At 40.2% G+C, this 27054-nt stretch overlaps 1 protein-coding gene across 1 annotated transcript in view; it reads right to left on the reverse strand.

The window, feature by feature from the left end:
* Positions 1-8544: 8544 nt before the first annotated feature.
* Positions 8545-27054, reverse strand: part of NOX3 (NADPH oxidase 3) — a gene marked incomplete at its 5' end in the record, with an annotated part of 39766 nt that continues 21256 nt past the window's right edge. Inside the window, 5 exons of the mRNA XM_082481056.1 lie at positions 8545-8788; positions 10970-11094; positions 14473-14619; positions 21887-22049; positions 25677-25930. Coding sequence (XP_082337182.1) covers positions 8662-8788; positions 10970-11094; positions 14473-14619; positions 21887-22049; positions 25677-25930 — 816 coding nt within the window. The 3' untranslated portion in view covers positions 8545-8661. The remainder of the gene's footprint in view (positions 8789-10969; positions 11095-14472; positions 14620-21886; positions 22050-25676; positions 25931-27054) is intronic.

Raw genomic sequence — 27054 nt, forward strand, 5'->3', positions numbered from 1 at the left:
CGGTGTTAGCCTCATCCCTCCCATGTACAAAGGAACAAATTTTACTGATTACTTGTGATGAGATGTTTATCTAGTAAAGCCACAATTTTTTCTTCAGTGTCACTAATTTCCAAGGTCCAGCAGTATGCTCTGTGTTTGGTGTGCCTTCCATGCCCTGGGGTGTGCAGCCTCTCAGTTGCATGTGTTCGTATAGGTTTTGTTTGTGTGACTACTCTGTGGCATCGCCCACTTGTTAAAGCTTTTGAAGGATTCAGACCTTTTTTTGGTGATGCGGGCTATGTAAGAGTTTAGAATGAGATTATCTACCTTATAACTTGGTTGAAATTGGTTGGTAAATTAAGCAATATTTGCTGAGGAGTAGAGGGGCAGAAAGGGGAACCAGTAGACAGACAGACAGACACACATCATAGTTGCATAAGTGTTATTTCTTTAGGCAACCATGTTACAACCAGTTACGGCAAATGCAAATCTAAGAATTGAGATTGGTCTTACTTGGCTCCCCAGAAAAAGGGACAACCAATTTCCTACCCTTATCACAGAATCACAGAATTTTCAGAGTTGGAAGGGACCTCTAGAGATCATCTAGTCCAACTCCCCTGCTAGAGCAGGATTGCCCAGAGCACATTACTCAGGACTGCATCCAGGTGGGTCTTGAAAACCTCCAGAGAAGGGGACTCCACAACCTCCCTGGGCAGTCTGTGCCAGTGCTCTGTCACCCTCACCGTAAAGAAGTTTTTCCGTGTATATAAGACAAGGTTTATTCGGAGAACAAAGCCAAGTAGATCCCCAGTTTCTTCACTACCCCTGTGAGAAAAGTCTCTTCTAGTTTAGGAAAAATTCCTTATGGAGGCATTTTGTGTCTTGCTTGAACAAAGCTTTCAAGATACGGACTGACCTTGAGCGTGTGTCTAATTCCCTTGAAACAAAAACCCCATCTTATATGCTTTCAACTAAGCATAAGCACAAATGCTCTGCTGAACTGGAGCCTGTTGTAGTAACGTTAATAATATAGTATATATTTTATATATGGATATAATTGCATCCATCCTCAAAAAGGTGTCTCCCCACTTACAGACTTCATTATTGATGCCTATCTGCCTGTAAAGCAGTAAGACAATCAGCATGTGGTAAAGCACAATTTGAAGTCAATTAATTTTTTTCCTTTAAAGTTCAGTGTTTGATATTTGCAATGTATCATTCTGCACTGACATTGACTAACTGAGCCAAATTCTGCTGTCCTCATTTTGGCAAAACTCCAGTTAATTTTGTTGTCTGGACTCCAAAGGTCTGGTTCTGCAGTTTCTCTTGGTTTCACTAAAAGCCCTTTCAGCTCAGCACCTCCCAGCATCAGGCCATTTTTAAAGTGTTTCAGGCTCCTTTATGAATGCCCAATTTTATAGAAGGATGGTATGCCTGCTGTAATATGCACAGGGAGGCCAGCATTTGCCATTATGCTCGATACTATAGATACATCTTTGTAATGACGACCACAGCTTCCGTTAAATAATAAAATAGTTGATGCACATTCCTGTCAGAGAAATTGTGCTTGGGCATGTTTGTATTACAAAAGGTCCAGTTCAGTCAAATCTAGCTGTTCTCCACACAATTTGCTTTTAAAGTAACTTCTGTGTTGACCAGTATCACAGCATACATTTGTTTGTTTCATCTCAAACCTTTGATATCACATTCAAAGTTGTCCAGCTGTGCCTCTTAACTATCTTCCTCTTGCCAGTGTGGTGAAGAATCTAAAAAAGAGTGATCTTAAATGGCTAGCTCTGCATTGGTATGCGTTCTGTGTTGCCCTCTGAATTTCCTTAGCGGCACACAAACTCAGAAAATTGCATGGATATTTTGCTAATATTAATGAGCAAACGGTGGGCATTCTTCAATCTAAATATTTTTATCTAAATGTAATGTAATTGTATAGTAATGTATAATTAATGAGTGTGATGTGTTGCAGATTGATTAGGTGCCTGTGACCTTTTGAATTCAAAGTTTGTCTTTCAGTTTTTCAACTTTGATCAATTCCTGGAAACATGAGAATAAATACATTGCGCTTGTTACAGTAAGAGGGAGTTGTGGACATCAGCTTCTGTGAGATCTACAGGAGATAGGTTTCTGCAAATTTCCTGGGTGCATCCACATCACAACTACTGTGTGTTAATTTGGGCTTGTGCGTGCTGCTTTATCTTTGCTCGTAAAGTCCCACTTGGTTCAGCTTTTTGACAGTAATGATTTCTGTGGGGGGTTTTGCAGCCTCGGACAGCAGCAGGAGGAAAGATGTTGCTTTTGTGCAGGGAACCTTTGTTTCAAGCAAGGGCACAGGCCATTGCATGGGACAGGAGATTTAACGTTCAAGGCAGCGATGCTGGGGGATGGTCAGCAGTAGGCTGGAGACCAGGACTTCTGTCTCAGAGAGAAGGCTCATCATATCTGCCCTCTTTCCTGCTTATTTGCATATATCCACGGAATAAAATGTATAGATCTGCGTATTTGTCATTTGGCCAAAACAAAAAAAAGAGAAAAGCTCTCCCCAAACCCACATTTTTTGCTTAACAGATGCTATAAGACCACTGAAAACCAGGCCTTTTATTATAGTGCGTAAGTGCAATCTTATCTCTGCACCTTAAGGCAAGTGTGACTGTAAATTGTCTTTCATATTCATAATTACTGTACCAGAGAAACAGTCTCTAGAAAAGAATCAAGACAGTCCAGTAGTTTAATAGCTGAATAATACAGATCAGCCTTCAGGACCCAACCTTGAGCCTGACATCAGCCTTCTGTGCGTGAGCTTCAAAGAAAACCATATTTGGTCCTCTAGGATAGTAAAAAGATTGTTTGAAGTTAGTAAAGCACATGTGTAAGTATTGGCAGGCTCAGGGCTTTTATCCTCAATGAATACAAATGTCTTACCATGTTAGAAGTCATTATTGTTTAGAAATAATAGTTGTAAATGTTTGAAGCGGATAGCCCTTGAAATACGCTGGTTTGAGTGGTTCATTATACTATACAACTTTTGTTTGTTTCTGTGTATTCTGAAAGGATATTAATATATCTTTTAAAGAGTTTAAGCCTTTTTGTCCTTTCTTGCTTTTGAAAGGAGAAAAAAATATGTTTCCATGTCAACTAACACATTTGTTCACATGTATTAAGACCATTGTGTAACTGAGATTTTTTCACTGAAAGATATGATTTGTTGAAGGTCAAGATGACTTCTGTTAAATAGACTTAACTGGTTAGAGTTTTAAAATGCAAATCATCCGTCCACTCTCATTCAAACATGTTCAGTAACATGTAAGTAGACATTCCTGGAAAATTATTCTTTGTGTGGCTGCAGCTCTAATGAAACGGACACCTGATTTTATTCCGCAGAATTTCTCAGTCAATTAAGTGATCCCACACGAGGAGTTGGAGCTGCTGCTGCAGAACAGATAACCTGACTGAGGTGAGAAAGCCTCAGCTTAGCCGATTTCCAGCACTGGGAAGGTTTAGGCCAGCCAGTCCTTGGTAGAGTGCCCTCCACCTTGTAAGTGGTCACCAAGGTGACTTCACGCCTCATATTTGATTGCCTGAGAAGTGTCAGGAGAAGAGATGAAGGCCTAGGGAGAATTCGCCTCTGCTGCACACAGGACTGCACCTTCCAGTCCATTGCCTGCTATGCTGATTTGACCGTCATGGGTTTGCATTCCTCATTACTTGACTGACTATGCATGTTTCATTTAAGATTTTGGTATTCATAGGGCAAGCTGGGTGGAAGCACTGTCACATTTTTCTCTTCCTTTTCTCTGTTCCTAAAGAAATTCAGGTGATTTTTCCCTCCAAAAAACCCAAAATCACTGAAATTTTTGACCAGTTGAGATTATAAATCCATCATGTCATTTAGTTTATTACTTTTTCAGAGTGGCTGAGATGTCTTTAAGGCAGTTCTTATAAAATATCCTGCTAATCAGGAGTACTCAAACCTATGAAAAATTTGTCACTTTTTTGCAGTTAACAGTATTTCCTTCTAACCATTTCATTATATCTAAAAGCAGGAAAGAAGCAGGAGAGTCTTTATAATGATGATGATATGGTACAGGCACCGTATGATGGACCTTCTGTTAAGAGTGGCAGTTCCTGTTTAATCTTTCAGTGTAAACTAAGGGGCAAACTTAAATAATTTCTACTACATGCATAACTTGGGAGGAGGGAGAGAGGGGAGAAACCCAGAACGTATAAACCCATGTATTTTAATTTACACTTACTAGTGAATAAACTTAAATTATCGTAACACAACTTCAATCATTGTAATACTACTCTTTTTATTGTAAGAGCCAAAGTAATTAATCTGTATATTTATGATCCTTGCCTATGATTAGTTTTCTGTCACAGGATGTGGTGAGTCTGTGCTGTTATGACTATATTTTATTTACTAATATTTTCCTACACAGTGCTGAACACTCCCTGCTGAAGAAGCTGAATGGACAAATCCATGAAGATGTCTTTCATTTTCCCTGACAGGGAATGATGTTTCCATATATAAACATAATAATAGAGTCATTACATATGCACTCACATTATCATAGCTGCTGTGTGCTCGGTGTTATTCAAAACAAGGCAGGAAGCCAAATCTTCCTAGTTCCCATTTTAAATTGTATTTGTAATAAAGGGATTTTCATTCAACCTAAATGCAGTTTCATCCTAGTCCAACAAACCTCCCCACTTCTTTTTTTTTTTTATTATTATTATTTTTCCTTTATTCTAGGTCACTCAGTCCTGATACAAGTGAAATTCTCCTCTGGTGGTGATAACAGCCGTGCTACTCAATGAACTATAACAAGGGCTCTAAATGCATCTCCTGTAGCATACCACAGTGATTTGCAAAAGTGGGAATAAATCAAAGCAGTGAAGAGATGCCATGTTGAGCCAGAAGCTAAATGTTACATCTTGTTGCATGAGGCTAGGGGGAGAACAGATCCTGTTTTTCTGGCAGCACAATATCTTTGTGCTTGTTACCTCCGATCCAACCCCATTAAAACAATCATTCAGAATCTGCAGGAAATTGTCACCTCTTTCTTTCATGCAATGGCAGCTGGTATTGGTGCCTACACACATTTCTCATTTCCTTCAAGATTTTCAACACACATTAAAAAAAGAAGCTTAATTTATATTAAAAAATGTGTCAGCTTACCCTGAGGCTCAGCACGGGCACCAGGGAAAAAAATAAAAGATAAATGCCTCTAGGTGAACTGGCAGAGGCTCTAATTCTCCACTCACTCTTCTGCTACACAGTATGCACTGCATTAATCATTTCACATAGGCAGGCGTTTAAAAAAAACTTCAGCAATTTTAAAACAAAGATGCATTGCCCTAAACTTAATAATAATGCAACTGTATCTTGTAGAACAATCTCAGTTCACGCATACTGTATCCCCTAATAGAAGAGGCATAAAATAATATTAGAGTCTTCTATCACATAATTTTTATTATTCTGTTTCGTCTATACAGTTATGTCCCCTCTAGTGGGCATTTGTGTGTCCGTGTATAAGTATACATATATAATGTTGTCATTTGTCTTATTCGCGTGCTGACATACGCAGGATGTTTTCTACCTCCCATTTTTATTGTGCGGCTGGGTAAATGCGTTATGTGATCCTAGTGAACTCTGTTACACCTCAGTCCAACTCGAATATAGTTTTCCTTTAACTTTCTGTGCTAGGGAATAGGGAAATCTTTTTCTCACTTTTCCACTTTTCTAGCTTATGTGAATGTTACAACATTCACCTATTTTTTATTTTGTTTCTCCCTCATTCCGGAATTATCCTGTGCTCCATGTGCTTAACAGTGCTAAAGTCACAAAGATCAATACAAATAATACTTGAAGGTGGAAGACAACATCAGGTCTAGGAAGGCGGCAATGCTATGCTCAAGCATCAAAGATGAGGAGTACAGAGCTGTGATGGAAGGACTGCTCTAGGGGATAGGACCTATAGGCATGGCAGCTCCAGGGCCAGTGAGAGCTACAAGGAGATCAGGAAAGTTTTGGGTTGCGTGAAGGCCATTGTTTCTTTGCTTTGATATACAAGGTGCTGCAAGGCTGGCTCACCTCACCAGCTGGAGACAGTCCTCTTTAGGAGAAAGCATCAGCGGTTTTATGGATGGCATGCATAGCTTTGTGGTAGTCCCAGCATGTTAGAAGATATGGCTCCAGGGTACACTCCATGGGCTCTGGGCTCTGGATGGGTTGTTTGAAACACACTTGTCAGACAACAGTGTTTCCAGCAGCTCTGCAGCTGGCCTCAGTTGTATTTCAGGACTCCCAGCAGCTGCCTGAGAAGTTTTGCAGGGGTGAAAAGATGACTTACTGTTCTGTATCTACCTCTCAGTGCTATATGAGTATAGCAGAGAAGAGATAACTAGTCTGAGTAAAATACAAGGACCTATGAGGAAAGGCTGGATCAGTTAAAAGGCAAATTTAAAAACAAGAAATGCAGATGTGAATTAGACTTCGTTAAAAATCCTAAGCAGTGATATATGTATGGGCGCATTTTACACCCATACGTCATTCTTGAGGCTGTCAGCTTGGCATATGACAAAATGGCAGGTAAACACGGTTCTTCCCGGATCGGCAGAGGTTATTGAACAACCAACCAAACAAAAGGCTTTTCAGTATGATGGGGAACTTGGTGGGCATGGATCCTGCAAGTCAACAACTGGTTGTGCAGCTGGTGTTGACAACAGGGATCTGGCTTTTACAACCATGAGACCCGCTCTGAGGATTGAGGACTGTTAGGAAGAGATGGGCTCCACTGCAGTGGGGCAAATTTTGATGTGATGAGAGCTTTAAATTAGGAACGATGGGGAGGGATCAGATGACCAACAATCAAGTGAGGAAGTGGTGGACTGGGGCAACAAGCGAAGTGTGCGGGATGATGTGAACAGGAGAGATGTGGCAATCAGCAAAACAGGGCAGAAAGGGGTCCACCCCAAGGGTATCCACACAAACAAGCAAGTGCCTACAGGACAGCTCTTAAACCTCTTCTTGGAAAACCCACATGACTGGATGCCTCTCTGAAGTGCCTATACACTAACACATGTGGCATGGGGAGGACACAGGAGGAATTCCATGCTTGGAAGTATCCCATGCAATAGGGTCCTAGAGAGGAGACGTCTGGGAGAACTGGATGATTTCCAAGAATCACCTCCTCCAAGTTCAAAAATAATCCCTGTTGCTGTGGAGTAAGTCAAGCAAAGGTGGTAGGAGGCCTGCAGGGATGAACAAATCTGTCCTGACAAAACTGAAGCACAAAAGGAGGCATAAAAGAGGCAGAAGATGGGACAGGTGATACAGGAGGAATATAGAGACACTGAGTGTGCAGGCATGGGACTGGGGAAGCCAAAGCCCATTGGGAGTTGAATCTGGTGAGAGAAGTGAAGGGCAAGAAGAAGGGCTCCTGTGCATGCATGGATAGCAAAAGAAAGACTAGGAAATGATGGTCCACTGCTGAATGGGTTGGGGAACCTGGTGCCCAAGGCCATGGAGAAGATAGAGATACTCAATGCCTTTTTCACCTCAGTCTTTACAGGTGAGGCTGACCTTCAGAGATCCTGGCTCTTGAGGCAAGTGGGAAAATCTGAAGCAATTCAAACTTACCCTCAGTGAAGGAGGATCAGGTTAGGGAGCTTTTAAACAAGTCCATGCGAACTGATGGGATGCACCCACAAGTGCTGAGGGAGCTGGTCATTCTTCATTATCTTTGAATGGTCACGGCAACGGGAGGAGGTTCCTGACAACTGAAAGAATGCAAATGTCACTCCTGTCTTCCCTGAATCAGCTCTGTGCAGGGGGTTTGGAGTAGGTGATCTCCAGGGGTGCCTTCCTACCTCAGTCACTCTGTCAGGTGTCTTTGACTGTGTGTCTTTTAAAGCCCATTCTTTTAAAGCCCATGAAGTCGTGTGACATTTAAAGGACACCTGAAACTTTTTTCCAGTTTCAGTTGCCTGTCTCAGGAGATCCAATTGCTGAGTGCAAAAGTTTCTGGAGTTTCCTTAACGTATTAACCCTCAGAACATATTAGCTTCTGGCACGCACAGCCACCACCCCTGTGGAAACGGCAGGTTTAAATAGTGCATAGTTTGGTAGGGCAAAAGGAATTTGTTGGACAGTGTGTATATAAATGGTATTGCTACGGCACAAAAGGTGATGTGGATGTGGATGTGCACACAGTGGGAAGCTATAAGAAGTGCAAAATCAGAAAGCCAGGAAGGAAAATGCTTTGAATGTCTGGGCATGATTTAAACAGCAGGAATGCGAGTATTGCCTGTGGTAGTAGTTTGATCATACACAAAAGTGAGGTACAGTTCTAAATGTCCATTTTACTCACACCTTTTTCTTCAAAGGTTAGTGGTTTGTGCTTGTTTTCACACAGATGTAGGTGGATTCACAGCATCATTAAGTAAGCAGTGGAGAATCGGCCCTTCAGGTTTTTGAAGGAAAGGCTAAGGATGGGGTCCAAATCTTTAGTTGGCGTGGGATGATTTTTCCACTGAAGTCAATGCCCCTATTTCAATTTACAACTCCTAATATCTGGCTTGAATGCTGCAGAATGAGTAGAGGACAGGAGAAGGTGAGGAAAAAATGCACACTTTGGTAATGGCTATTATATAGTTAAGAAGTACAGCCTAGAAACTTTCTTTGTTATAGTGAAACTGAACTCCTCTTGGGTCAACTGATGAATATGAGTTGCATGTCTTTTGAAGGATCTTAGAGAGAGTCTTGGGTCCACAGAAGAACACTCCAATGCTGTTTCTGTAAACGCAATAACAACAAAAATGTGAGAGCAGCAGTGTAAATGGATAAAACGGTACCTTTTGGCTGCCTCCAGCTTTGCATCTGTTGAAACAGCTTTTTGAGAAATACATTTGAAAAAAACTGTGTTACTGTCACAAAGTATTACAGTGTAATTATTTAAATACTTTAGTGTTTATTATGTCTTCTAGTGTTTATTAGGTCTTATTGCATTATTTATTTGGATAGCAATATTTGAGGTCAGAAACTATTTTAAATGGTAGTTCTTTGGTTTTGATCTTCATTGCTTATTTTAATCAGAGCAGCAAACATTCTGCTTGGGCTGAAAATTTTCAATGCTTTTTCTGCAGCTGAGTTATTTTTTTTTTTCTAAATAATATACAAGATTCTTAGTTACTTCTGAGTTTTCTTCTTTTTTTTTTCCCTCAATTTAACGCTTTTCTGCCTATGGAAATTTTTTTAAATGGCTGATTGAATAATAAAAATTGTAAACAGGTAGTTCTTATAAAATAAGAACATTATAAGAACATAGTTCTTATAAAATAAGAACTGGAAACCTGGTTACTTGCTACAAAGTGCCTTAAAGGGTTTGCATCTAAGTACACAGCACATATTGCTTTAAAACATGTATATGTACACACAGATACACACACATGCTGTGCTACTGGGGAAAGCTCAATCTCCATAAACGCAGTGCAAGTGACAAGTGACAGCATGAGTTTCAAAAAGTTTGCTCTTGTAAAGGAGGAGCCGTAGATATGATTTGGGTGGCCAAGCCATAGCCCCCCAAAATAGTACCCGTATTGCTCATGTGATGGATTGCACTAGGTTTAACCCAAAATGGTATGTTCCTGCTAATCTGCTAAAAGACACTGTTGCAGCCAAGGCAAACTCCAAGTACCTAAGTGCAGGGACCCAAAATTTAGTCAGTTTGTAAAAGCTGATTGTTCCATCACACAATAGAAACTCTTGAGTTCCTTTGCCTCTCGAACCTTCTGTAACTCAGAGCAAGAAAAGGTATTTTTTTGTCATAAGGAAAGCTTATTTCATGCAAGGTTTTCTTTACACATTGACCATAAGCATGGGCATCTGAGTTCAGAAGCAAATGCAGATTTTTCTGTCACTTTAGCACTGGCTTTCTAAGGAAATACCACAAGATCCTGTAAAGAAAGTTAATGCCCATCTCCTTCCCTGAGCATCAGAAAACCAGATTTTTCTCAGTTGTACTTAACAAAAGTAACAAAAAATAATGTTCCAACTATAACTTTAAAAGCTCTGTTTATGCAGTAGAATCCCTATAAAAGGTCTTTCAAAAATCATATTTTCTACTTTTGGCCTTATTCTATTTTTAATCTTTCATATTTCCCGATTGTATTTATTTGGACCTCCATCAAGTGGTTTCTCTATTACTGTTATTTTTTGCAATTTTATGGTATTCTTGTAGCTTACTGAATTGTCTTTGATCTCCTCCCTTTCAGCTTTTTCTTGAGTCTTTTTCATCTTAAAAAAAAAAAAAAAGTTCTCTTCTTTTTCTTTCTGTATCTTTGTCTCCCAAGTGCAAGCCTTTATTTTGCATTAGCAGGTAAATTTTTGGAAATCATAAAGAGTCACAAAGATTCTGGAATTTTCTACTGCTGAAGAGAAATTGTTTCAAATTCTTGCTTCAAAGGCTTTCAGGAACAAAGAAGCTTTTCTCAGACCGCTAGCGAATCCACCAAGTTCAAATGAACTGTCTTTGCCAGCAGAGATGAACTAATAACAGAACAGCATAGTCTTGCAAGAGTAGCCAAATATGTTAGGGGAACAAACATATCCTTGACATCATAAGAAAAAAATCACAGTTTATCTCTTTAATAACCATCTTCAAGGGAAATTAATGCTACTTTGTCCTTTGTGCAGAACAGTAATTGGATTGTGTGTTTCAATTATATCTGGACAAAGGCCAGGATATTGAAATACTTCTAAATATTAGATTTTCTTGTCCAAAAATTAGATTTTATTGGCATTCTCTTTCCGAGATTTCTTCATTAAAAGCTTCATTAAGCATAAATCTTCTTTCCACACAGCAAAAAAACTAAATTATTTTAAAAGGGTCATTTAGAAAGGGTTGCCCTCCCCTTCTCCCACTGTTTATGCTGAGAGAAGAGTTACCTAACAAGGTTAGAAGCCAACCTGCCTTACCGAGGATGGTTTTCGGCTAGTTGCTTGAACTCATTGTCCCAGTTTGGCCTTCCATAGCAAGTCTTCTGTCTCAAACCAGTGATTACATCCATCTTGTCATCATAATGTAGGGCTATGTGAGTAGCCTAGAAGCAAATTTACAAGATCATAATTTTAGAGTCAACAATGTATACTCCAAGGAAAAGGAGAAGGCAATAATGCTGCTTTGTGGTGAAAGACAGAGGGAAAGGAAACTGTGTAAATATCCAATGGAAGGAGGAGAGGAGAGAGAGAGAAGAGAGGAGGGGAGGGGAGGGGAGGGGAGGGGAGGGGAGGGGAGGGGAGAGGAGAGGAGAGGAGAGGAGAGGAGAGGAGAGGAGAGGAGAGGAGAGGAGAGGAGAGGAGAGGAGAGGAGAGGAGAGGAGAGGAGAGGAGAGGAGAGGAGAGGAGAGGAGAGGAGAGGAGAGGAGAGGAGAGGAGAGGAGAGGAGAGGAGAGGAGAGGAGAGGAGAGGAGAGGAGAGGAGAGGAGAGGAGAGGAGAGGAGAGGAGAGGAGTACTCAAGAGTTCACAGAATGACTACGTGTAAAAAGCACTTCCAAAAGTGCCAGAGACCTCAAAGGAGTTCAGCTTCTTGAGATGAAATGTTCAAAATGAGTTGGTATTAAATACCTGTCTTTGCTGGCCTGGGCTTAAGTGCCTCAGTCAATTTTACAGTCAGGTCTTATATTCTTAAACCTTTTCTCAGTCTTTGAATATTTCACCCCACACTTTATTCATTGCAGATCCTGAAGCGACAGTCACCATTTTAAAGGTAGAGTTGGAGTTTAGGAAAGGGAACAAAGTGTACTGTAACAGAGTTTGACAATAAATATTAGCAATTACGTGTACCTTTAAGTAACCCCAGAGCATTCTGCTGATGATGGAAAAGACAGCAGATGTCCCAGCTCAGCAGGGGTAAAACCCTGAGTGGTTTGACTCTTCTCCTCAGCTGGAGGCAGGTGCAGAAAGTGGATCAGCTCACACGAAGCACTGAACTAAGCGAGCTGCGCAGCTCCCAGTGCCAAGAAAACAAATCCTGATTTTCATGGGCACTTACTGTCTCTCAGCTCCTATGCTACACCCATTACCATGCTATCTGAGTACTTCCCAGGTGCATATAAACCCCAAACCACTGTCTCTCCTAATTGTGCTGCTATTGTGTAGGAGTAACATGCTTGTTTTCACTACAGACTATCATCGTTACTATCACTGTCAAGAAATTACCAGAGGAAAGCTAAGTTAAAAAATGGGCTTTGCATTCAGTTCAGGCCCTAGCATGAACCAGGCACCATTATCATCTCTTGCAGAAGTGGTTGCTGAGATTTGGATCCATTTCCTGGGGAATATTGTGTGTTTCTTGTGCTAATGAGTCTTCCATGTTGCTTAACAACTCAATTATTCTGGTCAAGCACAGTTATCATGAGGTCATGTTTCTAAAAGTTTCTTCTTGTTAGTTTGGGTCAATGTCATGGAGGACTTGGAATAGTGTAAGAAAGACCTTAAAGTGTTTGGTAGGAGTAGGAGGTGGAGAACGGCAGGATTTTTTAATTGTTTACAGCAAAATTGTGCCACTGAGCAGATGGACTATTTCTGTTCACATTAGATGGAATTTTTCCAGAATTTTTGGTGTTAGCCCTTGCTAGAGCTCACAGCATTAAAGTTGCCTAGGAATCTCAGGGGCATTGAAAGGAGCAATAGGCTGAAACATGATTTCTTGTCCAAGCAGAGGCAGACGTGTGCCATATCTGTTTGACCATCTGATGCCAACATGGAATCTACAAAGAGCTTGAAGCATTGAATAAAAGTTATATCTGAGGAGTAAACACCTGCCAGTAGTGATGGGTGCACTAGAAGTTGTAAATTGCCCATCCTGCTTGGATTCAGCTTCACCTAACTACTGGTCATCTGTATATTGAGACAGGGAGAGAATGGGGAGAATGTTGGTTTTGTTGTTTGCTAAGAGGGAACTAAAGTAAAGCATCATCCAAATATTACTGGTGCTGAAGCTCAAATTTTGAGGAGTAATGAAGTGGAATTTACTAAAGATAAGTAAAACCTATGAGATGAGGGAGCTTTGTGGATGTCTGAAGAAGGTGGAGCTGTTACCCAGCGCAGTTCCCTGGGCTTGGTCACAGTAGGAGAAACAGCCACTGAAAAGCACTCCTCTTCCCCCACAGCCCTTTAGAGGTGGGATGCTGGCGGGCCCCAGGAGCAAGAGCAGCACCAGTGTAGGCGAGGAGGTAGCACAGCTTCAGGGATGGATGCTCCTGTGTCACATAACTGGCAGCACAGGGTAACTAGGCAGTGCTACCAGGAGGCTGGACAATGGGGTTTGAGGAGAAGAAGGCGGCACTTCAGAAAAGTGCAGGGCACATGAGTGAAGGGAGTCAGACAAGAACAGCTGTCTCCCTACCTGACTTCTGGACTGACGTTTGCCCAAGAGGGAAGTGGGATGATGACAGTTGAGAGACGAGGGCAACTTTGTGTTTTGTTAGGTTCCTCAATAGATTCTTTCAAAACACGTTTTAGGTAATACCCTGTGATATTGCTAATGCACAGTGGTGGTTTCTATAACTGCCGTATACTTCACGGTGGGAGTAGATTTTTCTGAATATAGCTTTATGCACATACCTCATTACTTGACAGAAGCCCTAAAGAAAGCATAAAGAAAAAATGTGGGTTTTTTTTTTTTTGTGGGGCAGCAGAGGCAGGAAGGGAAAAGCTCTATGAAATCTATTTTTTTTAATCTCTACTAGACAGTCCTTCATTCAACAGAGACAGCAGGAAATAAAATAGTAGAGCAAAGACTGTTCTGTGAGAGTTTTTCTGGCAGGTGCCTAACTGATCATAGTGTCATCTGAGTGATCCATTAAAAGTAAGAGGGAGAGAAAATCAACTCATCAGGGTCTAGATGAGGACTAAAGAAGTTGAATAAGATTGAAGCAGTGTAAGGATTTAGTGCCTTGAGTTGGGATGAGCCAATGAAATTGTAAGATGGCAAATTTGAAGTTACCCAGAGAAAATATATTTTCAAACAACATGAATTAGTCCATAGAGTTTGTTGCCAAAATGTTTTAAGCACAGCAAGGTTCAAGACTGTACTGGACATATATGTGAACAACAAAAGTTATACTAAATAATAAAAGTAAACAAAACCAACACTTTTTATACAACCCTCCTTTTTGAAGACATGGACAAAATGTCCCTTCACAATCTCCTGAAAGTCTTTCTGCACTTTTCTGCAAGACACCTGGTAATCAGTGCTGCCCAAGCCAAGATATAGGACTGGAAGGATCACTGGCTTGATTTCCCCATTCCTGTTTTCCTAAATGTGAGATGGAAACAGACGGCTTGTTGTCTTTATATTTACAGTTCTTTGTCTCTCTGCTTCATCCATCATTTATTCAGCTGTTCCTGTTCCATATGTTACCATACTGGAAAAGCAAGGTATGTTAACTCAGACTTGTAAGAGTTTCATTATTACCTGACTTTCATCCCAGCCAGTTAGAAATATATGATAACTTAGAAAATCATTTTTCCCCTTTTCAGCCATTTTTGTTTCCAAATGGAACAGAAGATCAGCAAACCACTCAAATGCTGATGGGTCACGACAAATCCAGTAAAAATAAACCTGTCGGATAAAAGTAAAGAGATTTAAGAAGCAAACTTTCAATAAAGCTTCCTGATGATTGGCTCAACTCATTAACCACATAGTGTGTGACTCTTCTCCATTGTAAATTTAAACATAATTACACATCATTTTGATGATGTTGGTTCTATCTTTCAAAAATTTCATTTTCTTCTTAAACATTGAGTGAATATATTAATGTGCTAGTGAAGACAGGCAATGTACAAGTTTCACATCTTCCCCTGCCAGTGCAGCTCAACTTTGACTTAAAATACCTAACCGTGCATTTCTTGCAAACAACTTGATTATTCTTTGAAATATTGAATTTATATTCAGTTATGTTTAAAATGGAATTTCAGTTTCATTCAGCACTAAAGCAAGGAATTCCTGTTTCTCAAGACCTTATGCCATAGGTTAACAGTTGACGGGGTCAAAAGATATAGTTATGTTCTTCAAGTCAGATACCCTGTATAAAATAGTCTACAGAATGCCCCTACTTCTTTTTTAATGTACTTCTTGTTTAAATTAGAGCATATAATTTCTAGAGAAACATGAAACTGTAATTTTAAAGTTGCCAAAGGAGTAAAATGAACCACTGTCCCATGGTTGTTTTTCTATTGGTTGAAAACCTTCTCTCTCTGAAAAATTTACACATTTTTTCTCATCCAGGTTTCTCTAGCTTCATCTTCCATATGCTGGATCTTGTTTTAGTTGTCTGTTGGATTGGAAAGCCTGTTATTAAGGTTTTGTTCCCCAGGTAGAAATTAGAGGCTGGGGTCAAGTCATCCTATAATCGTCTCTATGGTAAACCAAACATTCCTGGTATCTGTCCCTGAGAGGCTAATTTTCCAACCTTTAATCATTCCTATGGCTTACTTCTGTCTATTCCTCCTCTACTGCAGTCAGTCATAAACAGGCCAGAGAGTTTGTTTAAAAAAACAAAAAAAAAAAAAGAAAAGAAGCTAATTTATTAGGATCTTGGCATAGGGTAATGCTTACATAGGGAATAAAATCTTTTAAAGAAGGTGGTTAGTCACTGTCCATATGATGATGAGAGTTTCCCTTTCAAGAGCCCTTGCTGTGGCATCTTCAGCTGCATCAGGTGAGAGTCCTCAAAACCATTTTTCTGTTCAGTCCTTACAGCCAACTGGCCCAGGTGATGACTCCAGCCTGTGCATGATCTATTGTGACCTATTGTCTCAACTAGATACAAAGCATCTTCTAACTAATTAACTATGTATAAAAGACTGTCCTGTCTGACCAATTCTGCAGGAACAGTTTCTGCTGACCATTTGCAAATGCCTTACCTGTGTACAAGTTGATCAATTTTGCAGCAGAAACAGCCTGGGTAGTCTCAGAAGTGGTGAGATTCCCCTCCCAGGATCTTAATCAACGCATATTGTCCTAAGCAGAGCAGGAGCTGCCTTAGGGAGTCTTCAGGACAGTTGGAAATTCCCACCTGGAAATCTCCTCCACCAATGAGACAAATTCTGGGCGGGGAGTACAGCCCACCCCTGGTTTCAGCTCAGTCCCTTGTCTCCAGCTGGTCCAGCTGTGTAGATGACTAGACCTGCGCCACCCAAGGGATGAATGTCTGAAGTTCTCTGGGTGTCTGCCCAGGCACTACCCTGATGCCTGGCTGAACCACAATTGTAAGAAAAATATGATTGCAGTTCTTGTAACGTGAGTTCTGTAGCTCTTGCCTCACAATCCATCATTACTTTTGAACAGAGGGCACCAGACCTCTGGTGGGCCTCTGTGCGCATGTAATTTTGAGTGTAATTATTTTTATAGTGCCTCCAAAGAAATAATTTGCAAACATGGAGAAAGCCTTGAAAACCACAATTTCAGATGAAAAAGAAATGGCATGGAGGACAATGTATAAGCTTATACAAAGAGATGGTTGGAACCTGTTTTATTTTGACTGTGATTTTTATTTTGGTGCAAAATACCTTAATTTCCTCCAACCCATCTCTCTTTGTGCTGACCAGCCCCTCTGTCTTTTATTATACCTCAATATCAAAGGTAATCTGGAAGGTCTGTCCCCAAGGCAATCACTGTGGGAGCTCTGATGATTTGGAAATTGTAGCCCTTTTCCATAGGATCAATGAGATAAAGATGCATATTAGACACTTCTGAAGCGAAATATCAGAGAAGAAATCAGAAAGCTATAAAGAGATTTCCTGAAGATTTAATATACTAGGTTGTCAGACTTCTGGTAAGGTGGTGGGAGAAAAATGTGCTAATACCGTGCTTCACTGGAGATTTGGTGAAAGAGACTAACCGTAATTTGAGATGTTTCCTAGATCTGAGTGTGCTGTAACGGACCATCTGTGGTTTCTGTAAGAAATATAAATGAAGTATGATCCCAGGAAACAGAGATAAAGCATTCAGGGTTAAGTAGGGTATTTTTACAGCCCAAGAATAGGACTGTCTGCAGAACTTTAGTACCAACCATCTTGGCTGCTTGCTTTTTCCCCTTCTGTTTCAATGTTTTGCCTTAAATATAACCTCATTGCTTTACAGGGTGTTGCTGCTGATTTACAACAGCATAGGTTATGAGGCAAAAAGCAAGCCCACTGACTTTATAGCATTTCATTTTTGTGACCAACAACAGCATTATTTTAAATTACCGAAACTAGATAAGATTTATAGCCTTAACCTTTATGTAGGGTTTTTTTGTGTGCGTCTGAATCCTGAAGTCCCCGCTTGTTCCACATCCTCAGCACCTCAAAAATCGGGCCACTGAGTGCTGTCAGTCTGTATCACACCGCGGCTGTTGATTTGTAGTGAGAAATTTCTTCCCCCAGCCTCGACTTGATCATCTTACTTCTCAAGTCTTTTCAGCAGTTCATTTTATGGAAATGTATATTTAGTACACGTGTGTGGAGAGGAGGCATGTGCTTCTAAATGAATAATGAATTGTGCTCAGGGTAGCAACTGGGAGCATGTGGGCAGGACTGGGAGCCAAGCGTATTCAGGGAAGGAGGAAGAAAAGCCAGCTGATGAGCTGAGACAATGTGGTCTTGGAAACGGGGGGCTATTTTCCAGAATATCAGGCCATGGATCTTGAAGGAATGCTTTTAGGTTGCAGACCTAGCTGTCACGGTACCAGCCAGCCCAACTGAATTGTGTCAAGCCATCTTTGGCACTGTCCTCTTGAGAAAGGATGTAGTTTTCTGAAGCCACCGAAATCCCTTAAGCTCACCCCTGGTGCGGTTCCATTGAAGCAGCATCCATTGCACTGCATCTAATTTTCACATTAGAGGTGGAGAGCATTTGGTAATGAAGAAAGACTGTCACTATAAGAAGTATTTTTGGCCATGATTATAGTCTTTGAAAGAAAAGAGGTAGTGAAGAAGGATGGTCTATGGGTAAAAGGTCTCCTTTTCCCTTAGATCAAAGAGGACTTCTAGTATAATATGTTAAAATAAATGCTGTTTACAAAGAAGTCTTCCTTTCATTACACTGACTGCCCATAGCATAGCACAACGTATTACATGTATAATTAAAATACAATAAGGACACAATAAAATTAATCCTTATTAAAACTGTAGAATAAAGCCAGCATCAGTGCATTTCTATAATTAAACAATTATTGAGTCCTATCTTTTTTTTTTTCTTGTAAGACTCATACTATTAACTGACTGCAATTATTTAGGATCCTTAAAAATCTGGTTTAGATTTATGTTTCATTAGTCTCCACCCACCCTACCCCCATTGACTACATTCATCAGCTTGATGTCTTGCCCAAGTAAACTGTCTTAAATTTTCCAAGTGCTCTTTTTGCAAATTGAGTTAGATGCAGTATTGCTATTAATCAGATCTGTAATGCAGGGTTTGAGTAGTTGCTTATTTCTGTAATACTCTGCTCCCTTGCAACGCGTGCGTATTTATCATTCAGTTTCCTACGTCCTGAATTTTGTACAACAGACAGGAGCAAAAGCTCCAGTACCTCTTTCCTATAAGGTGAAAGAACATACTTTGTAAATCAGCTTCCATCATGCCAAAAGTTGTTAATAACTATCTGTTCATGACTATCCGTCTGTTTCTCCCTGCTCACTGAAGGCGGAGGAGGAGCTGCAGCTCAGGGCAAAGCCACCTTTTCCCCAAAGGGGTGTAAAAAGTGATGAAGCAGGTCATGCCCAGGGAGGCACCTTCATGCCTGACTCTTGCTGCTCCCACTTAGACATGGCTAGTCCTTGCAAAGTCCTCCTGCACCTGCAGCTGGGCTTCTCCCTGCAAAACCCCAGTCCTTCCCGCTCACGAGTATACCACACCACTGGGGGCTGTAGTATACCACAAAAAGATCAGAGATCTTCCTAAGCCTAATTAATTGATCCAGTGGGCCACTACAGATAAGATGCAGCAGCACCTGTCGCCCGGGGCGTGCGGGGCCTGGCTGCCTGCACAAGGCGGTGACCTAGAGCAAGGGAGGGAGCAGGCAGCCTTTTGTATAAATGCAGGACAAGGCTCGAATTCATACCCCTAAATTTGAAGCAAGAGGCCTAAACTGTTCTCAAACACAGTTTGACAGCAAAAAAAGCCCAGCTTTTTAGGTCTTTGGGAGAAGATGTTTTGGGGAGAAGGCCGTGGGCTGGAGTAGAGCTCAAAGCAGAAGGTTACCTCAGGCAGAGACGGTCGATCTCAAAGCAAATGGAAGCGGGTGTTTTTGTTTTCCTCACTGTATGTAGCTGAACTTATTGGCACAACGTTCTCTGGCCGTCAAGGGTCGACATGGGTTCAAAAAGCGATTAGACAAATTCATGGAAGAAAAATCTGCTAAGGGATATTAAACACAGAGATGCAGCTCTTGTATCAAGACATTACTGAACTGCAAGTTGCTCAAAAATGAGAAAGTGGCCACTAAGGACATATCACAGTATGATTTTCTGGTCTGTATACTTTTCCCTAGGCATTCATGTAGGGTCACTGTTGGAGACAGGATATTGGGCTAGATGGATCTTTGGTGAGACCCGGTAGGACCTTTCCTATGTCCTTATGTAGGGTAAAAGAGAAAGTGAGTGTTTGCTAATATTAGTGTCTGATGGATCAGTACAATTTTATCAATTTCAGCAGCAATTGATCTGAAAAATGATACCATTAATGTGAAAAAAAGATCATTTTATGCATAACTAAAGCCAGTAGAAACTTTCCAGCCATGAGTAGTAGTAGCACCCTTCCTCATTGCAAAAAATGATAGGGAAATGAAGGCTCTAAGGCTATTTAATTGTGAAGAATCAATTAGATAAATGTGTACTCCTTTTGATTTGCTGGGTTTTTTAAATTATACAGCTGCAGACATTATGGAAGCTATGAGTATTTATATCTCAACCGTATGTGGGCAACACTAAGAAATATTAGTTCAATAAGCGTAATGATAGCTGTACTCAAATCAAAATGAAGTTGTTAAAAAAAGAAAAACCTCTTATTTATTTCCTTAATAGACATTTCTATGGTACTCATCATGGCAGAAAGAGAGTGCTGAATACTTTGAGGAAGATTAAATTATTTGTAATTATACCACAAGTGGAAGCTTTTAACCAATGGAAAAAATTGTGGAGCTACACTGAGATTAATAGTTCTTACTAAGATGACTGCTAAATTTTTTAAGTAATGCTGTGAACTTCCCCAGCACCTTTCATCCAGGCTTTCAAAATATTTTACAAACACCGATGAAGTTTAGCCTCATAACACCTGTGAAAAATAAGCATCGCTATTCCCACTTCACTAATAAGGAAGCCAGGATATAGAGAAAGTACATATGGAAATCATGATACTTTTGTATTTCACAGGAATTCAGAAAAATTGAACTCTATAGTAGAAAACCATGGCAGAAGGTGCTGTGCATTTATCTTTGTAGGCACACTTACGCGGGATTCTCCCTAAGCTATGGATGAACACCCTGAGGTATACTATATGCTCAATGCATAGTTAAATTCTGTTCTTTCCCCCTTAAGATAACAACAACAATGACAATAATAACAAATTTACATGTATACATCTAGAATATAAATAATATATGTATATAACAGGTATATACATATACATAGCTCTCCTTTCAGCGGAAAAGATCATTCTGATACAGTGGTAGTGCTTGTAAATACACTTCTTTTCATGACTAGCACATATTTTCATTTTTATTTCCCTCCCTTCTCCGTGCTTTTTCTGCCTCAAAGATCCCCCCTGGCAATTTGAACCTGTCCTCAACTCCTCAGTTACTAAAGTCCCAGATGCTTTTTCAGTGGCAGCTTGTCATTAAGATGCCAGTTTTAACACTCTTTCATTTAAAAAGATCAGCCCCTTGGTCCTGCAATCAGCTCTATATGTACTGACCCTCTCAGAGATCTGTCCACTCGAATGCAATTTCAGCATCTGTCCTTAAATTTGAAATGTTGAACAGTTCCCTATTCAGCTTTTAGATCGGAAAATGAGCTAAAAGAAGCTGTAAGGTCCACAAGCTACCACATGCCATGATGGGTAGGGAAGAGAATGTTTAATGCTGATTTGTTCCCCTGAACCTTCGTGTCCCTCACCCTACTTCACCCATTGCCTCTTCTTCGCCTATCCTCCCCCAGTGCTGCCTCACATATCCTTAGCAGAAGATGTATAACAGGTTAGCAGATCAAGAGCGTGTTAACTTAATTGGTGCCAGCCATGCCTTACAGACCCCAACAAAATAATTAAAGTGGTTTGAGGCAGTAATGTGCATCTTGATATATGCACCTCATCCAGAGCTTAAATGCCTTTTTTATTCCTTCTATGCTGGCTAATATCCTGACTTTGCAAGGTGAGAAAAGCAGCTAATGGTTGCTGAATGCAGCATTCTGGACCAGGACACGCAGCCAAAGGGCCCTCACGAAACCTGCAGCTGGACAAGGAGCAGGTGCTGCCCTTCACTTCCGTCTGAGATAACCTTGCAGAATTTATTTCTGGTAGGCAAGAGGACAAATTTCTCTTCTAGCTCTCTAACTATCTGTCTAGCTATGAAAGACATTCCGCGTTTATCTCCAGTTGCTGTTGAAAATTTGATTCTTCACCTTTTACTAAAAACACTGCAGGTAGGCCTACCTTCTTTCTCAGGGAATGACAGGGAATTCAGGAGACCCTACCCCACAACAGCTCCGGAGGCAGCTGGAAAGTGAGCGACTGCTGCTGAGAGCAGATTAAAGCGCTCAAGTGAGTCTCTACCTCTGAATTGCCTCTCTCACCTGGTGAAATGGGCTCATTTAGGGAACTTTTTGATGGAGCGATAAACTTTCCCACCTACCTTCTGCAGCGCCAGTACTGTGTTAGGGTTGCAGGATTTGTACCAAATGGATTTTAAAATAGAGGCAAACGGCGTGACTCCGATTCCTGCTGCAATGCACACGCTCACTCGATACTGAAAGACGCCTGTGGTTGCAGATCCGTAGGGTCCATCCACGGCCACTCTACAGCAACAAGACATTTAGTCGAGGGTCAGCAACATATAAAGTGACAGAAAGGTTAAAACCAGTTGGACTCCATGTTTTCAAAACTGAACTTGTTAAAATAAAAGAGAAAAGAAATATCTAAGCTGGCACACAAATTACCCGTACAAACACATGTAATTTTCAGTGGGTGCCATTTAATAGCAAAGCAACTGTTTTTTCTGAAATGAGAGAACAAGAGCACCCATGTGGGTTTGGGGCCTGGCCATCTATTTAAGCATGCAATTGCAATTTTCTGGCTTTCTGAAATGTGATTAGTCATATAATTGCATGTCCAAATTTAGCTGTGGAATTTGCATATTTAATTATGAATTACTGAAAAGCAGCCTGGTTTAGAGCTTTATTTTCTATATTGTATATATCAAAGTAAAGAGGAAAAGATTATATTAATAATTTTGAGAAGTTCTCTATATTTGTTAAAATAATAAAAGAGAAAGCAAGAAAGAAGTCATCATATGCAAAGAAACTACTATTTTCTCAGCTCTCTGAAAAAACAATATTTCAGAAATACCGTTTTGGCAATAACACTGTACTTAGGATCTGACATTAAGGCAAAATTTGTAAGGAGAAACGTTTGTTTATGTTACTACTGCCTATAATCAACGTTGATGATGCTAAGGAATTAATTTTGGTCAAAATTAGAGATGAAAAAGACTATTAAATAATCAGATTCATTCCTCTAGCATCATGGAATGTAAATACACACAGTACTTTGGATTGCTCTGTCCAGTCTGTCTTTAAATAACATAAGTGCTCTGGAAGATCGTTTCACTATCTAACACCCAGTCCTTAGGAAAAATGAGTTTTTTCCTTGTTTCAGATATTCTGTTATTTTGTGCTCTTTATTGCATGAATCATCTTTAAAATTCAGCTTACGTACTACAAACAAATATGCAGACATAGGAAGAATGAAATGTTTTAACAGGAAAAGAAAGGGGATCACCAAGCAATGGTACACACAAATATAGGGACACAACGTATCTGAAACCCTATTGTTGCTTTCTTGAAGCGTACCTGAAGTCCTAGCAAACGTTCTCCCTGTCATTTGCACTTGTCACATGGTTCATGTTTTTTCAGTATTCCAAATGCTCTGCAATTGCGGTAGCAAATGAAACAGCTACTCAGGGACAATTTTTTTAAAATCTGGCCTCATATGTAAACAAAATAAGCTTTTTTAAAAATGTGTGTTGTTATTCAGGTTATTGCCCAGCCCTGTACTTTTTGAGCACTCAAAACTTCTTGTAAAATATGGTTAATTTAGAGACTATATGTAAAGTACCTAAGAACTGCTTTCAGGTAAGCTTTCTATGTAGTTCAATGTGGTCTTGGGAGCAATTCTCATTATTGTTAGTAGATTGAGAAAAAATTGATCTGGAGGGAATTTCAAGGGATTCTTTAATCTCTCTCTGTGCTACAAGACAGGATCAATTATTTCTGAATCATTCCTTACAGAGATTTGTCTTGTCAGTCTCCTCCTAAATCCTTAGGTGACAGAGATCCCATCATTGGTTTGAACGCCTTGCTCAGACGTAGCAAGAGAGCTTAGCCAAATACAGCGACTCAGAGAAGCAGGGGAGGAGAAAGTGGAGGAGAAACTCAGCTATACAACCCATTCATTTAATCTAGAGAGGGTGGAGGAAGGTAAGAAGATAGTGAACGCACTGACCAAAAATATTACATTTGCATTTGCCAAGGGAGGAGTAGAAAAATGGGCTATAGACTGTTTCTAGCTATGGCTTTGATTGTCCATATTTTTTGCACCCATCTACACTGTTTCATTAGAAAGAAGCATTATACTTTTGGGGAAAGCCGGGAAAGTATTTAGTTTTGGAAAAGTGACATTAGTGGATCTTTGTATTATTTTCAGAATTTAAAAATTTGCTGATTAGTATAATTAGGTAGTGCTCCTGACTGTAAGAGAGGTTAGTTTTGGGGACAATGTACTAAACCAGCAATTAAGTGAGCCAAAATCCGAAAGAGGCTTAATGTGGAACTTGATTATTTTCACAGGAATAGCCTGTTCTATGCTATTATCTCTCAAATTGACCAGCAATCACAACTGTCTTTTCTACCTGTATAAATACACATATATTTTATTTTAGTCTTCTTGAATTCATTACAATGTACGTATTTTATTTTTAGAACCTTACCTTATCATTCAGTTGCTACATGGCTTCTGTCTTCTGCTCAGTTTCTGCTATATGTTATTTTTTAATATTGTCACCAAGTCGGTGTTTATCCTTAGATATTGAAACCTGTGAAAAAGACTTGTTTTTTGCTTTATTGCTAGCTTAACTATTGAAATATTCTTTTTAATATATTGCAAGAAAGCAACTGAGTGATGGCATTAGGGACCCTAACAAGATTAAAAAGAAGAGTCTTTATATATGACAGCGCTGCTAATTTCAGCCTTGCATTGTGGCCAGCAATGTTTGATAATATTTTTCTCCTTCTCATTCTTTACACTGGCTGTCAATCACTTTGAACCATTTTTGCTCCAGTTCTGCTGAAACAGCATACTTCTCATTCCAGTTGCCTTTAACAAAGGCACAGCTTTCATTTCTAATTCTTATTAACTGATACAGTGCAAAGACTGGACCAGACTTTCTCCTCTGCCCCGACCTTCTAGTGTGTGTCTGTAGCTCAGTGGTGCCTATAAGCTTTTTCGCGGAAAGTTCTTTAGTATCCAAGTCCCATTCAATTATATAAGTGTAATGAAACAAGTGCCTTTTGCTGTTTGATTTTACTAGAACTCCCTCATCAGAAGCAATTTTCCAGGGGGAAAATAGTCCCTTCAGTCCCTGGCCCTACACACTCCCCCGGGATTGAAATGATCCCGTGCTGGGCTCTTTTCTTTGCTGAAAATCTCCACTATGCCTGCAAGGAGCTAAGTGGCTTGAATCCGTTATGTGTAGAGCCGGATGCTTAGCTGGTGTAAATCAGGATGGCTCCATTAACTTCAGCGGAGCCCTGCTCACTTGCAACAACAAAGCAACAACCTTTTGCTTGGATTAAGATGCCACAGATACAGAATTTGAATGCAGATAATCTTTATAAAGTGGAGAAGGGTTTGGAGACCAGAGAGAGAGTTGAGGGAGACAACTCGAAAGAAGTAAGGTTCAGATAGAAGTTTCTGGGGCCACAAAACATCTAAGTAACTGAAAGGGAAAAGCTGGAAGTTTGGATGGCAGCTGATGGGAACCATCAGAGCAAAAGCATATGGGCACAAAGCTATCAGATAGCTTCTAGCGTCATTTTAATCCGGTTCATAAGCACCTGTCTGTTGAAATGGATATCTTCAGGTGTAGACACAGATATTAGAGATTTAGATGATAGAGACAGAGATATAGATATTTATATGGACTTTAAATCTTTTATTAGTCATCAGGTGTTCTTGATAGCCATTGGCCTAGGTTCATGACTGTGTGTTTGTGGTTTTTTTAGCACAATGGCATATTTATAGATCCAGAACTACAAACTAATACTATGTCATAAAGAACACACACAAAATTAATTAAAGTTAAATTGTTAACATTTATTTTAAAATGTAGAATTAACATTTTAAAATGTATTGTTTGCAATTCAAACCTTGGTAACATCCACAATTCCTTGAAAGCTTTTTCCTCAGCTCCGAAGGCCTTGAAGAGGGACGCAGTCCAATCCCCGATGACCCGTATGTGAATGCTGAAGAAGTCCTCCTCGGGAGCTGAGGTGAGAGTGAAAGGGTGCCACTCCAGCTGTGAGACAGATGGGCACTGTAGAAAGATATATTGACCAGGTCCCATTTTAAAGCCACGTTTCTTCATGTGAAGCTCAAGTACTCCAGAGGAATGCGTCACCACCTAAACAATAATAAGAGGACCTGTTTTATTTTCCTTTGAAGAGTAACTGTTTGTTTCCGTTAGGTTACAGGTGACTTTGCAATCATTTCCACTTGAGTTCAACCACAAGTTCATGCAAATTGGGATGCACAGTAATTTTTAAATATCTTGTAAGTTATGGCCTAAACTGCACGTTGCAGTGCTGTTGCCGCCCGATAGCTTGAGAGCACGTACAGTGCCTATCGTGGAGCAGCTTGCTTTGTGAGTGTAAAAGGCAGTAACAATTCAACAGTTTGTCAGCTTTGTATCTTAGTAGAGCCTATGCGAAAGTATTCCTTAATAGCCTGGAATAACTTCCCAGTTTTACTCTCATGTAACACAATTAACGTGTGTGGGATTATTGTTGGTTTGGCAAGAAGAGAAAAGCCCAGTGAGCTCAATTCTAATATACTTTTATGAAGAGGTAATCTCAGTTAAGCAGCCGGCTTTATATGTCACACATTGTACACCGAGATTCTCAGATCACAGCCGCTCTGTGAAATCAGCAGCAAGACTTAGCCGACGTGCTTTCCCCCTCACACAAGATAAGCTGTTTCTGATTGCCAGCTTGATACGTGTGGGCTTGGCTGTTCCCATCCATTTGGCTGTGACTTAAAAAGGCCCTGAGCATACAGAGATATTTACAACTGGGATAAATTGTTACAGTGGTATTAATGAAGCTTTGACTATTTATGCTAACTGATAATACAACCCTTAATCTCCTTGGAAGGCTCCAGATTTGAAGCTAAAACCGTGTCCTACTGAAGTCGAAGTCCTGCAAAGACATGTCTCTGCCATTTGCTGCTGGGGAGCGTGGGTTTCAGTTCAGTACAAAGAGAGACCCTCTGCACAGAGGACTGTGTTATGGTGGTGTAGCCTTGTAAGTCTGGTACTTCATTAATCAGGTTTGGTCCCATATGGAATATTCGTATGGACTTGCTATTGGAACAAATGCAAAACCCAAAACCAATACTTGGCTGAAACCATGGTAATGATATAAGAGCTGCTGAAGCTAGGAGTGAAAAATAAGCTCATAATATAAAGGAGTTATCTATAAAAGATGAAAAAAGTAATTGACATAACTTTTTTTTTATGCAGACATGCGA

Source organism: Vanellus vanellus (assembly GCF_965231255.1).
Source record: "Vanellus vanellus genome assembly, chromosome: 3".
NCBI classification, from domain to species: Eukaryota; Metazoa; Chordata; class Aves; order Charadriiformes; family Charadriidae; genus Vanellus; species Vanellus vanellus.